Source organism: Kogia breviceps, chromosome 12 (assembly GCF_026419965.1).
Source record: "Kogia breviceps isolate mKogBre1 chromosome 12, mKogBre1 haplotype 1, whole genome shotgun sequence".
NCBI classification, from domain to species: domain Eukaryota; kingdom Metazoa; phylum Chordata; class Mammalia; order Artiodactyla; family Physeteridae; genus Kogia; species Kogia breviceps.
In genome coordinates, this window is record NC_081321.1 from 94,971,693 (window position 1) to 94,985,329 (window position 13,637).

The 13,637-nt window shown below is 42.9% G+C and overlaps 1 protein-coding gene across 14 annotated transcripts in view; it reads left to right on the forward strand.

Moving 5' to 3' along the window:
- TNRC6B (trinucleotide repeat containing adaptor 6B) overlaps window positions 1-13,637 on the forward strand; it is a 259,882-nt gene that overhangs the window by 163,698 nt on the left and 82,547 nt on the right. For all 14 annotated transcript variants that reach the window (XR_009338497.2, XM_059081027.2, XM_067010245.1 and 11 more), the window contains one exon: window positions 11,336-11,423. Coding sequence is in view for 13 of the 14 variants with exons in the window: in XM_059081027.2 (XP_058937010.1) it covers window positions 11,336-11,423 (88 nt within the window). In the remaining variant the exon portion in view is untranslated. The remainder of the gene's footprint in view (window positions 1-11,335; window positions 11,424-13,637) is intronic.

Consider the following 13,637-nt stretch of genomic DNA (forward strand, 5'->3'; position numbering starts at 1 on the left):
CTGTAACTCAGAAAGATGTGATTGCTAAGAAGGCAAACGGGCTCTTTGACTGTATTGGCAGTGAAATATTATCTGGGACAAAGACGTGGCAGGTCTGCTGTATTTGGTCCTGCTTTAACCAACAATTGGATGCGTGTAGACAAACTGGACATGTTTAGGGGATAATGACCCCAGTGGTGAGGGGACAGAAAACCAGATCACATGTGAAATGTTTGAAGAAACTGAGAAAGCATCAGGGATGCATGATAGATGACTACTAATATGGATTTAGAAGACTTACCTTGTGAGGTCTGAAAGGAAGGCTTAGGACCGGTGGGTGGGAGCTATAAGGAGGTAATTTCCAAAGCAATATAGAGAACTTCCTACACAGCTGCACTAAGATTGAATAGAAGGTTTTGTTATAGATTGCTGGGCTGCATGGCAACAGTATATAAAGTATAGGAAGAGTCATTTCAAATTAGGTGTTCTTCGGGCACCATTCTAACTAACCCTGAAGGGTTTCGCAGGGAAAAACCTCCCGCATCGTTGGTTATAACTTTTGCCACGTGGAATTTTTGAAAGTGAAAACAAGGTCTTTTAAACGTATTATCTTCCTTTATTTGATTTGAGTAATTCCAAATAAACCTATTCCTTGCATGTGCCTCATCTATGGAAAGTTGGGGGTATTTGTGAGATGCTTAGAATCAGAGGTTATATATGCAAAGGTATTATTGCCATATTTAATTGATTCTGAAACGCAAATTCTTTTCATGTTTGACATACCTGAAATCTGCACGTACCCTGCAGTTGATGGTCCCCTTCAACTATTGATGCCTTACATTTGCTGTCATCATGGATTTTTTGCCTGCACAGATTTGGTCCCAGCTATTCCTGATGTCATCGTTTCAATTGAATTTTATGCATATTTGGTATTACACAAGTTGTTTAATCGACTTTTAATATATCTTTATGAAGATTACACTGTAATTTGGCACTGAAACACAGATGGGAATAGCAAGGCATAAGCTTGATGTTAATGAGGTTAATATTTATCCTTGGAGAAGTAACTACAATTCCATAATTTCCTAGAAAGAACAACCAAGTAAGTGCATTGTAGCTGTGCTATTCAAAGTAAGGTCCAAGGGCTTCCCTGGTGGCGCAGTGGTTGAGAGTCTGCCTGCCGATGCAGGGGACATGGTTCGTGCCCCCGTCCGGGAAGATCCCACATGCCACGGAGCGGCTGGGCCCATGAGCCATGGCCACTGAGCCTGCGCGTCCGGAGCCTGTGCTCCGCAACGGGAGAGGCCACAACAGTGAGAGGCCCGCGTACCACAAAAAACAAACAAACAAACAAACAAACAAACAAAAAGTAAGGTCCAGGAACCAGCAGCTTGTTAGAAATGGAGAATTGTAGGTCCCAACCCACACCTACTAAATAAGAATCTGCATTTTAACAAGATTCCCATTAAAGTTTGAGAAGCATTGCTTTGTGCAGCCTCTTGTAGAAAGGTAAGTCATATGTAGAAGGAGCGGTGTTAATTTTGTTGCCGACACACAAAAGAATAGCCTATTGCATATTACACAATGCAACTGAAGGCAGGAGAAATTTCTGCATCCCTCTAAATTAATGAAAAATATATTTACCTTAATTTTTCTAGGTTTAATGTTACTATTTTCTTCCCATGAGCCACTCAGTGTTAGAATGATTTTGATGCCTCTGTGCTGTTTGGCCTTGTCTACTAATTTAATATCATGTGCAAATTACTTTAGCATCCCATTAAACTCCCTCAGTCAGATCCAGCAAATGAAAAAATGTTAAGAACAAAACCAACACAGATCTTTGGAGTATCCTGCCATGTAATTCCTCTGCTGGAATGGATTTATTCCAATATGCTCTCTTTCTGTGTGCTTTTTTTTTTTTTTTTTCCCGGTATGCGGGCCTCTCACTGTTGTGGCCTCTCCCGCTGCGGAGCACAGGCTCTGGACACGCAGGCTCAGCGGCCATGGCTCATGGGCCCAGCCGCTCCGCGGCATGTGGGATCTTCCCGGACCAGGGCACGAACCCGTGTCCCCTGCATTGGCAGGAGGACTCTCAACCACTGTGCCACCAGGGAAGCCCTCTGTGTGCATTTTTAATTAAAAACACTCTAAATGGATACTTCTGGCACTTTGCTTAACTCTTTTCATTGCACTCCTTTTGTTGATTTTCCTCCAGGTATGTGTGGTATCATTAATCCTTACTTAATTGGTTATGAATGTTAATGCTTTTGTGTCTAGTTATTTTCTTACTGTTTTATAAATTGCTGAGATTACCATTTGTCTTTTAAGGAAATAAATGTCTGTACAAGTCACATATATTAGATGTGCTTTGGAAAGCTTATATATATCTGTGTTGGACCGAGTTCTTAGTGTCAGACAATAGAATTAATTCACTCTCACTGGTGCCAGGGATTTATTAAATGGTGATGCTGTCTCACAGATCCTTGGGAATCACACCACAGAACTGGCGACCCCACGGGAGCTTTTTCCTCTTCCTGTTCATTCAGGAAACCGCTGTTAGAGGTTTTGGCTCCAGGACCACATCATGTCTGCTCCCTGAGAAGAGGGGTGCCCTGTGTCCTGTCAGTTCCCTAGTAAAGTCACGCACGAGCGCAACTTATTGGCAGGACATAAGTCACATTTCAATCTCTAGTTGTAAGGGAGTCTGGGAAATAGGCCAGAAGGGGCTTGGAGTTGATGTTGGCTGAATTGATGCACTTATCCACCACAAAGTCAAATAATAGCTTTTATTACTAGTACAGTACTAAAGTTCTCAGTAGAAGGATGATACTACGAATTGCGTGGTAGAGGAACATTTTAAATATCCTGTGGTATCATATTTATCACATATCTAACGTACTGAAGACACAAGGAACCTTGACTGATAAAACTATAACAATTTGAATATACTAGAGTGAAGTGTAGATTCTAGAATATTTGGGGAATGCATTTCTGTGAATGTCAGGACTAAAATGTTTTCTACAATTCTTTTTGACTCTTATGTGACTTTCATAAAGAGCTGTTACAGAGTTGTTTAAAGTAGAAGTCCTTTAAAAATTTTAAGCAGGTAACTAAAAGATGAGTCAATGTTTGAGGCTCTTTTTTTAAAATTAATATCTTTATTGAGATAATTGTAGGTTCACATGCAGTTGTAAGAAATAACACGTCGAGATTCCAGGTACCTTTTACCCAGATTCTGCCAATGGTTTCTTCTTGCAGAACTGTGGTACAGTATTACAGCCAAGATACTGACAGATATAACTCACCGATCTTATTTAGATTTCCCCAGTTTTACTTGTGCTTATTTGTGTATTTGTGTGTTTAGTTCTATAGTTTTGTCACATGTAGGTTCATGTACCTACCACCACTAGCAAGATACAGAAGATGCATCACCACAAGGACCACTAGTGTCACACTTTTTTATAATCACCCTGCTTCACCCCACATCAACCCCTGGCAACCCCTGACAGCTACTTCATTCATTGACAACATTCATGACAACAACAGCATTCATTTCAGAATGTTCTGTAAATAGAATCGTACAGTATGTAACCTTTGGGATTGGCTTTTGTCACCTGGCATAATTCCCTGGAGATTCATCCAAGTTACTGATGTATTGATAGCTTGTTCTTTTACAGTATTGGTTTGCTTCTGGCATGTTTCACATGTTGGGTGGATCTGTTGTATCCGTTCGGGTCTGTCTGCCTCAATTGTGTAGAGTTGGTTAGGAACTGGGACCAAAGGTGCCGCCACACTTACTGACCAGAGAGCATCAGGTGTTGATGGTGTTGTGGCCAGTTATCCCCACCTTAAAGAAAAGAAAGATGCTCTTTATATCTGGACACATTTTCCTGTTAAGATGAACCCTGTCTGTTTAGCTGAATTGAGGTTCTTAGTATCTTTACACTCCAGTCAGCATATTGGTGATTACTGCTTTCAAGTATGAAATTGTCAGCCCTGCCTCTACTTGATGTTTGAAGCATGATGGGTTTGGGTTTGAGCAATTCAGGAATCATTGGTCATGATTCTAGTTTGTGGGAAGAAGTTGATCTCTTACCTGGATTATCACAAGCTATGAATTCACATATCCAAGGTTCTGGTACTTTCAAAACACCAATGGCACTGTAAGCTGTCTTCAGAGGACCCCAGAGTGCTGGTAAAGATGGAGGGCAGAGCAAGAGCAGAGATTCCTCCCTTGAAGATGGTGTCTGAGCTGTGAGGTGAGATGCAGCTGTTAAAAATTTAAACTGAAGGACTTCCCTGGTGGTCCAGTGGTTAAGATTCCAGGCTGCCAAGGCAAGGGGCCCGGGTTTGATCCCTGGTGGGGGAACTAAGATCCCACATGCCTCAACTAAGCCCGCGTGCCGCAACTAGAGAAGCCTGCACCCCGCGACAAAGACCCAGCTCAGCCAAAATAAATAAATAAAAATTTTAAAAAATTATCACACACACAAAAATTTAAACTGAGAGCTCCAGGAGGACAAGCAGCATTGCATCTAGTTTGCTGCTGAATCTTGGCCTCTAGCGCAGTGCTTGGCGTGAAGTAGGCACTGAATTAAAGAAGGAAGGAAGGACAGACGTAGAACAGAAGCTTTTAAGAAATGGAATGCCTAGTTCTTTTGATGTGAGCGAGGACTATTACAAAATAAGTACAGAAAACTCTGAAGGGTGTGTGTGGGGTTTTGCTGTGGGGGGTTGGGGAAGGGAGGGGGAGGAATATTCCTCCCCCCAAAAAATAAAGACCCAAATACACACCACGTACTCTCCCACCTCAGGACCCTTGTGTTTACTGTAATCTCAGCCTGGTCGGTCACTCTTCTCCCAGATAATTTTCTTCATTTCGGTCTCTCACTGCCTGAGAGAGGCCTTCTGTGAGCATCTGGTGTAAAGCAGCTCACCATCTTCCCTGTCCCTTCCCTCTTGGTCACTCTCTAGCCCCTTTCCCAGCATTATTCTCTTCGTGGCATTTGTAATGATCTCCTGGCGTTGTGTCTGTGTGTGTCTGTCTCCGTCTAGACTGTCAGCCCCTGAGGCCACTGTTACATGCCCAGTGCCTAGATCAGGGCCTGGCACATAATGGTAACTCAGCGTATGTTTGTTAAGTGATTTAATTAGGTGTTTTGAGGCTTTTCTTTTGAACACGTGTCCCACGGAAAGGATAGAAAAGTGTTGCTTGCTCCGTAATCGTGCATTTTGGTAACATTTCGTAGAGGGCCTTGTGTGTCCTGGTATTTGTGCCCAGTGCATGTGATAAGAGGAAGGGCAACCCCCCCGCATCCAGAGACTTCATTGGTAGCAAAAGTAGACCTATTTGGCTTGCTGTTCTACAGTGTGATGGGTGCTCTGAGGGAGGCGTGCCGGCCCCTGGGAGGACAGAAGCAGGGGCTCTGCAAGTGTTGACCCGGAGGGGAGAAGTGGGCCTTTTCATTGAAGGTGAGAATTAGAGGCATCGGAAGTGTTGGTTTATGTGCGTGCACCCCGGTCCCAGGTTGATTCCTTACTCAGTTATCAGGCGATGTGTCCCGGTTAGTTTGAAAAGTGCAGTCACACTCTCACGAGAGCCCTGCTTCCTCTCTGACCTCGTCTGCCGCTGTCTCCCTCACTCCCTCTGTCTGTTCCAGCCTCCTTGCGAAACACCCCGTGTCATGCCTTCACACTTGCTCTTCCCTCTGCCTGGAGCGCGCTCTCTCACATAGCTGCCTCTCCCTCGCCTCGTGGGTCTCCATTCCGAGGCCACCTTATCATAGAGGCCTTTTCGAACCCTTCTCTTTCAGCTCACTCTGCCCTGTCCTCCTCGAGGCACTTGTTGCCACCTGAAATGTATATTTGATACATGTACTTTGTTGTATATTGGCTGTTGCCTATCTACCCCACTGGAACGTAAGCCTGCCCGAGAGCTGGGGTTTGGTTTTGTTTCTGCTGTATCTCCAGTGCTTAGGAAAATGCCTGGCTCATAGATGTTTGTTAAAGAAATGGGTCAGTTCTTGGGCATCCTGGTAGAAGGGAAGTGAGACGCAGAGGAGCCCCCAAACCAGCTCTTCTTCCCAGAGCCCTGGTCAAAGCAGCCATGCAATAGAAGAGTCATTTTACATGCTCTGGTGTTGCCAGTGACTGATAGCATCTGCCTTGGAACCCCTCGAGGACCAGACAAGAGGCACGGCAGAGGCGGTGAGGTGTACAGAGGAGGGCGAGTTTCTTATGAATTGGAGTTGTCAGGGAAGGTTTTATTGAAGCAGACGGATATTGAGCTAGGGCTTGACAACGGGGTAAGATGTCATTGGGCAACAAAAAGGAGGAAGGTTTTCGTGTCAGGTCTGCACAATGGATGAGGGAAGTGTAGAATTTGGAGCTGTACTGTGAATGGCCCTGGATGTCAGCTCTAGGGAATTGTCTGTCATCTGGATGTTACAGCTCTGGACATCCCCAGCGTGGCCTCGGACCCTGGGAGGCTTTGGATGTGAGAGGCAGCAGGTTATTAGGAACGTCAGCATCGTTATTCTTCACTGTTCTGAACTTGCGTGCAAAACAGGAGTCTTGCTCTGCCTCAGCTCGGGTGAATATTGGATAATCTCCCCTTTTATTCAGATACTGCCTTTCTCAAAAAAACTCACTTGTACATACTTCTTGCAACTAATGGTTATTTGTAAAGAAAAAAAAAAAGAAGAAGAAAGAAGGAAACTGTTGATTTTCTTCACTTCGGACATTTTTAAGGGTAGTTTTGGCTTTTTATCATTGTAGATTTATTCTCGATTACAGTGTTTACACTTGCATCTGGCTGTGTATTTAGAGATGGGGAAAAGTATCAATGATTTCTCCTGCTTCTAGATCTAAAAGCATTTGAAGGTTAACTGAGACCCACCTAGTCCCTGCCATTTGTATTTGATTGTTGTATGGGAGGTTTGATTTTTGAAGTATAAATAGATATGTTTTAAAGTGTAGGCTTAGCACAGGAATTTAGAGTAGTTCTCAACTCCAACTACATGTTAGAACCACTTGGGGACGGGGGCTTTGGGGGAAAAAAACCCATTGATTCCTGTGTAATTGATCCAGAGTACTGCCTGGGCAGTGGTTTTACTGATGTTTGTTTTTTGGTGTTTTGTTTTGGGAAACAATCTTGAACTTACAACTATGGTTTTGGGGGAAAATACACAACATTTTTTTCCCTTAATAATTTTTTTAAAAATTGCTGACCCGATGTCCCATCACGTGCATCCTTTCCCCAATAATTAGAATACTATTGTATTTCTAAAAAACACAGTCTCCTCTATATGTACAGTAAAACCATCAAAAAAAATTAACACTGATACATTACTACCATTTAATCTTTAGCCCCTTCTCAAGGTTTAACACTGGCCCCAGTAATGGCCTTTATAGCAAAAGGATCACACTTTGCAATTGGTGGTTGTATCTCTTTCGTCTCCTTCCATTTGGAACACTTCCCCAATCTTCCCTTAGTGTTCATTACCTTGAAACTTTTGAAGATTGCAAACCAGTAGTTTTCTAAAATGTCTCTCAATTTGGGGCTGTTTGATGTTTCCTCGTGATGATATTCAGGTTATACGTATCATAGGAGTGATGCTGTGTTCTCAGAGCATCCAATCAGGTGACTCACAATTTCAGTTTGTCCCATTATTGATGATATTCACATAGATTATTGATTAAGGTAGTGTCTGCCAGGCTTCTCCTCTGTATAATTATTATTTTCTCTTTTATAATCAATAAGTATTTTTATGGTGTGGTGCTTTTTTTTTTTTTTTTTTTAGTGGTTCGCTGGCCTCTCACTGTTGTGGCCTCTCCCGTTGTGGAGCACAGGCTCCGGACGCGCAGGCTCAGCGGCCTTGGCTCACGGACCCAGCCGCTCCGCGGCACGTGGGATCTTCGCGGACCGGGGCACGAACCCGCGTCCCCTGCATCGGCAGGCGGACTCTCAACCACTGCACCACCAGGGAAGCCCTGTAAAGCCTGCGCGTCCAGAGCCTGTGCTCCGCAACGGGAGAGGCCACAACGGTGAGAGGCCAGCGTACCACAAAAAAAAAAAAAAACTCTATTACATTCCTTGTCATTTTCATTGTATTCATTTACTTATTTCTGTCTGTATAGACTGATGTTTTCCTGTTTTATGCAATGGCCTATAATCTGTTACTATCTTTACTTATTTTTATTGTCATATTGTCCCAGATTTAGCTTATAGGAGCCCCTTCAAGCCTTTGTGACCATTTGACATGTCCCATCATTTGTAAATTTCCTTGCTTCTTGGCAAATAGGCATTCCAGGCTCATTTTGTACTTTCCATGTTCAAGCCCCCAAATTAGCTCTTTTTCCAAAGAACTCTGGTTCTCTTAGTAAAGAATGGTATTTAGAAGACATAATCTGGGTTCGAGGTGTGTTCATACCTACAGTATTTGGACGTTGCTTGTTCCCAAGCCCTCTCAGTGATAGAGCTAGACTATAAGCGTGTGTGCTTGCATACATGAAGGAAATATACACATATAGGCACACAAAGTTACATCTACTTTTTTTGTTATGTCTGTCTCTTATGTGTTAAAAATCATGAGTTCGTGCCAATAACTAATTCTGTTCCAGTGTTACAGGGTTCATTTGAGATTTCTCCTTTTCCATTGTGGTAACTCCTTCTTTTAATAGTGAGAAACCTGATTGTCATCATCGTTAATATATTTACTTATTGGTCAATCCCCCATATGTAATGGATCTCCCATCACCACCACCATAGATGCCTTCCCTGCATGGATGCCCTCTTCCCCCCCGTTAGGCTCTGATGCAGCATAGAAATGTTTTAAAGCTTCCCAGGGCTTCCCTGGTGGCGCAGTGGTTGAGAGTCCGCCTGCCGATGCAGGGGACGCGGGTTCGTGCCCCGGTCCGCGAAGATCCCACGTGCCGCGGAGCGGCTGGGCCCATGAGCCATGGCCGCTGAGCCTGCGCGTCCGGAGCCTGTGCTCCGCAACGGGAGAGGCCACAACAGTGAGAGGCCCGCGTACCGGGTCGGTGGGGGGGGGAGCTCCCCAAATGGTACTAATGTGCAGCCAAGATAGAGCACAACCGAATTAGAAGAAACGTGGACCCCACGCTTTCTGATTCACTATTAAGCAAATGGTAGGTTTTTAAGTCAGGTTTGGTTTGGGAAAATAAATTCTTCCTAAGGAAGTGAAATTTAAAGAGAAAACTCAATTCTACCAACACACAGAGTAAAAGATCAGGGTGAAAGCACAGCCTGTCTTCTGGAAAGCTTTGAAAAATATTTGTTTTGGAAATAAATCTGCTTGTAGTGAACATAAATTTCAATCCCTTTCCCTGAATTACCTGTTTATAGGAAAAAATATTTGAAAAGGTTAGTTGTTTTTTAAAAAGGTGTCTCATTAAAGACTTACTGCTTTACCTTCTGTTTCCAGTGTTTATCACCTGACATTTTGAAATAGTAATGTATAAAAGGGATCACACAATTCTAAAAAAAAAAGACTGCTTTTTTTTTTTTTACATTGCATTTAAAAAATAAACTTTTAGTTTTGCAACTTAATGCTTTTTAGAGCATTGAATATTTAAACAGGAGATATTCATGCTGTGGTTGCTCTTTTTCTGTAGTCAGTTTTAGTTTGAAATATGGAAATCAAGTTACAGTAACTGGGTCATGAGGAACCCCATCTTCTTCCATTTGCAACCAGAGGAAGCGAGAGGCCGTAGGAGTCAAATATAACAGGATCTGTGGCCAGCCTACCTTAGATGGTCAACATCTATCTTGCCAATTCTCGTAAGTTCATTTTCTTAAAGCCATCCATGGCAGCAAGTGGATTTTTACCAACTACTTCACACTTAGGCTGATGACACACAATCTGACTCCAAAGAAATCCAGCCTTAAACCTAAGGAAATTACAATAAAATCTCTTCCTTGATTTTATTTTTGAAGTGTTCCTGGAAGTTGCCTTGGAGTACGAATCGTGGACTTTAGGCTTTTGTATATTAACGCCCAGAGATACAGAAGGAGTAAGGGCAGTATTTGTGAATGTAGAAAGAGCCACTGAAAACTTGATATATAGGTAAAACACTTATTTTCTGTTTGTTTATTAGTTCTTGTTTTCTATAAATAAAGCATTATTTACCTATTCATGAGAGTGTGCCTCAGTGTGGGTCCTCAGTTCCTTTTAGGTAGGTTGAGTGAGTTTCACTCCCCAAACTTGAGTCCTTCAAGGACCATCTTTGTGATCTTTGTCACGTCTGCAAACATTCAACATTTTTCTTTAATTTTTCTGACATTTAACTTAGCCTTTATCTAGGTGATATCTGTGAAACCGTGGACTCTGTGTGTCGGATCACCTAAAATCACAAGTACTGCAGGCAGCATCTGCTCAGAGGTTGGGCACTGGGAGCTGGATCCCCAACTCTCCTTCCAGCTCTGAAATTCAATAAGCATGGCGTCTGGAGTTTCCTGCCTTGTGGTTTCACCACAAGGTTACACCACTGGTTGTTTATGCGTTTTTCCCAGTCAATACATAGAAGTTGACAGCTTTCTATATATATTAGAATATTAGACTACATGTAAGAATATAATATATAATAGAATAAATATTACATTTTACAGTTATTTTTCAAATGTGAGGTATAAGTTACATCATCTCAGTTTCTTAGGATTCAGCATGTTTCTTCAACTAGTTTTTTTTTTAATGTATTATTTTAATTTTAATTGAGGAGAGCAAAACCTGATGATCTTAATTGTCAAATCACCCAATAGGGAATACATGGATTTGTAGGACCTTCAATACTGCCTTAAAAACAAGTAGAAAACATGTAAAACATACAGTGTTAATAATGCAGAAGAAAAATATGAAATTTAGAACATAGGGTTTTATGTTCACCGCTCTGAAGATGTCATGGGAAAACACCTAAATTCTGATAAATACCTGTGTACCAAAACTGAAGTCATATTCTGCATTATTTGTGAGGAATATTGTCAGAAGCCAACTGGATGTTGTCATGTATTCAAATCAGGTTCTTTGCTGAGTGGAAATACATTAATCTCGTGTGTGTGTGTGTTTATTTAGGAAGATATTATAAAGGCTCTCTTTAATGGGTTTCTTTAAAACCAAACTTGATGTCATGTTTTGCAAAAGGGGTGACAAACCAAAATAAAGGGGATAACTACATGTGGTGAGTTTTATGTATCCTGTCTTAAGTAGAATACTGTGCTCTGCTCAGTCAGAGATGAAATGTTTGTTGCCTTGCCTACCATCTATAAGCATTTAATTTGCTACACAAATAGACTGTGGATAGAAACGTTTAACCTTGTGGTGTGACATTACTTTAACAGAGAGAAGGAGCAAGAAAGGGAAGAACAGTTAATGGAAGACAAGAAAAGGAAGAAAGAGGATAAAAAGAAAAAAGAAGCCACTCAGAAGGTGGGTTTTACCAATTAAAGTCTGTCTTTACATAGCCAAGCATCTAGAATAAGTAACTGCCTTGCTTTGGATACCTGACATCTTAATAATGCTACTTGAGGCATTAATTTACTTACGAGTTTTAAGATTTGAAAGTGGGGGAAAGTTAAAGACCTGCATTTGTTACCATAAAGTAGATGTTAAATTAATGCTGTAGCTGATTTTATTGAAAACAACAGTAAACAATACTGAGAAAAGCAAGAGTTACCGACACTTAAATGCTTGTACTGTTTCCTTATTTGTGTCATGATTAATCTCCGTTTTCTTAAGCTTGTAGAATAACTTTTCAAAGCTTGCCATTTGCCCTGATGTTGTCCTTCTGGTCTACCTACAACATTGTCATTTATATGAGTCTACCTTTTGATAATTCCTTAAAGAAACCTCCCTCAGAGAGGATCTGGTGGGCTTGCTTCATGCTCTGGGGAAGATAGTATTGCACGGCTTTGAGGCATTTGCTTGGGGAAAAAGAGATGCTGAAAGAAAACAAAGACAGAGCTTCCCTGATGGCGCCGTGGTTGAGAATCAGCCTGCCAATGTAGGGGACACGGGTTCAAGCCCTGGTCCAGGAAGATCCCACATGCCGCAGAGTGACTAAGCCCGTGCGCCACAAGTACTGAGCCTGCGCCCTAGAGCCTGTGAGCCACAGCTACTGGAGCCCGTGCGCCACAACTACTGAGCCCACGTGCCTAGAGCCCGTGCTCCGCAACGAGAGAAGCCACCGCAATGAGAAGCCCCCGCACCACAATGAAGAGTAGCTCCCGCTCTCTGCAACTAGAGAAAGCCCGTGCGCGGCAACAAAGAACCAACACAGCCAAAAAGAAATAAATAAGTAAATTTATTTTTTTTAAAAAAGACATAGGACTGACAGCTGTCAAGTCTTAGTTGAAGTGTTTGCCTGACAGTGTTGTGGGGAACAGAGAGTGGGTAGACCTCCCCGCCCTGCCCCCTCTGCTGAAGAGCGTACCCCTCTGCCCTGGCCACTGTCTGAGCTAACTTCCTCCACCTCACTGTGGACTCTGGCTCGGCACGGTTGCATTTCTGCCTTTGCAAAGTGCCCGGCAGAATCACTTTTCCTCTAGTTCTTGTTACCACTACCTGAAGCACTTGGGAAGCAGGGCCTCAGTGTGAGGCAGGTTTGAGGGTCCCTGCTGTGGAGCCAGGTTACGGAAGCTAAGTTTATGGAGGGGAAACAGTTACCAGCTTCAGAGGGAACTCTAGGTTTAGAAACAGACTAGGAATTCGAACTCAAGGGACACTGCAAGTTACCCCAGCACTGTTGGATAGAGTGTTTCCCATTATCCTGTTCTCTGAATTATTGAAATCATTTGGGAGTGCCGGCACAAAAAAAACAGTGGAAATATTTTCTGAATTGGATTGCATATGATGCTGCCACATTAAACATGTGAAATGTAATTTATCTTTTCTTCAAGACTTAATTAAAAGGAATATTTATTATTGTTTGGTGCTGTAATAGACTACTGTGCTCTTTAAGGTTTTGTCTGCTTTTACTTGTATTTCTGGTTCTATTAATAGTGGCGTGCTCACCATCACATCTTCATGCTGTCAGGGAACCGGCTTCTAATCTGAGCTTGTTGGAACTGCCTAAAATGACAGTAAAGAGTCTGAATAAAAATGTCAGATGACAACCCAGAGGCTTTCTTTTATACTTGGTGGATACAGCCACATTCCACATCACCAAGGTTGTGATGTGTGGGTCCACAGCTCTAGGGTGTCAGGGGCATTGCCCCTATACCCACATGTACTGACCTTCCTACAGGAGTGATGGGACAGTGAACCTCAGTGAAGGCTTTCTTCCTTTTCCTTTCTTCCTCCCTCCCTTCTTTCCTTCCATTTATGGCTGCCTTGGGTCTTCGTTGCTGCGCGTGAGCTTTCTCTGGTTGCAGCAAGTGGAGGCTGCTCTTTGTTGTGGTGCATGGGCTTCTCATTGTGGTGGCTTCTCTTGTTATGGGGCACGGGCTCTAGGCGTGCGGGCTTCAGTAGTTGTGGTACACAGACTCAGTAGTTGTGGCACGTGGGCTCAGTAGTTGTGGCTCATGGGCTCTAGAGCACAGGCTCAGTAGTTGTGGTGCACAGGCTTGCTCTGTGGCATGTGGGATCTTCACGGACCAGGGCTCAAACCTGTGTCCCCTGCATTGGCAGGCAGATTCTCAACCA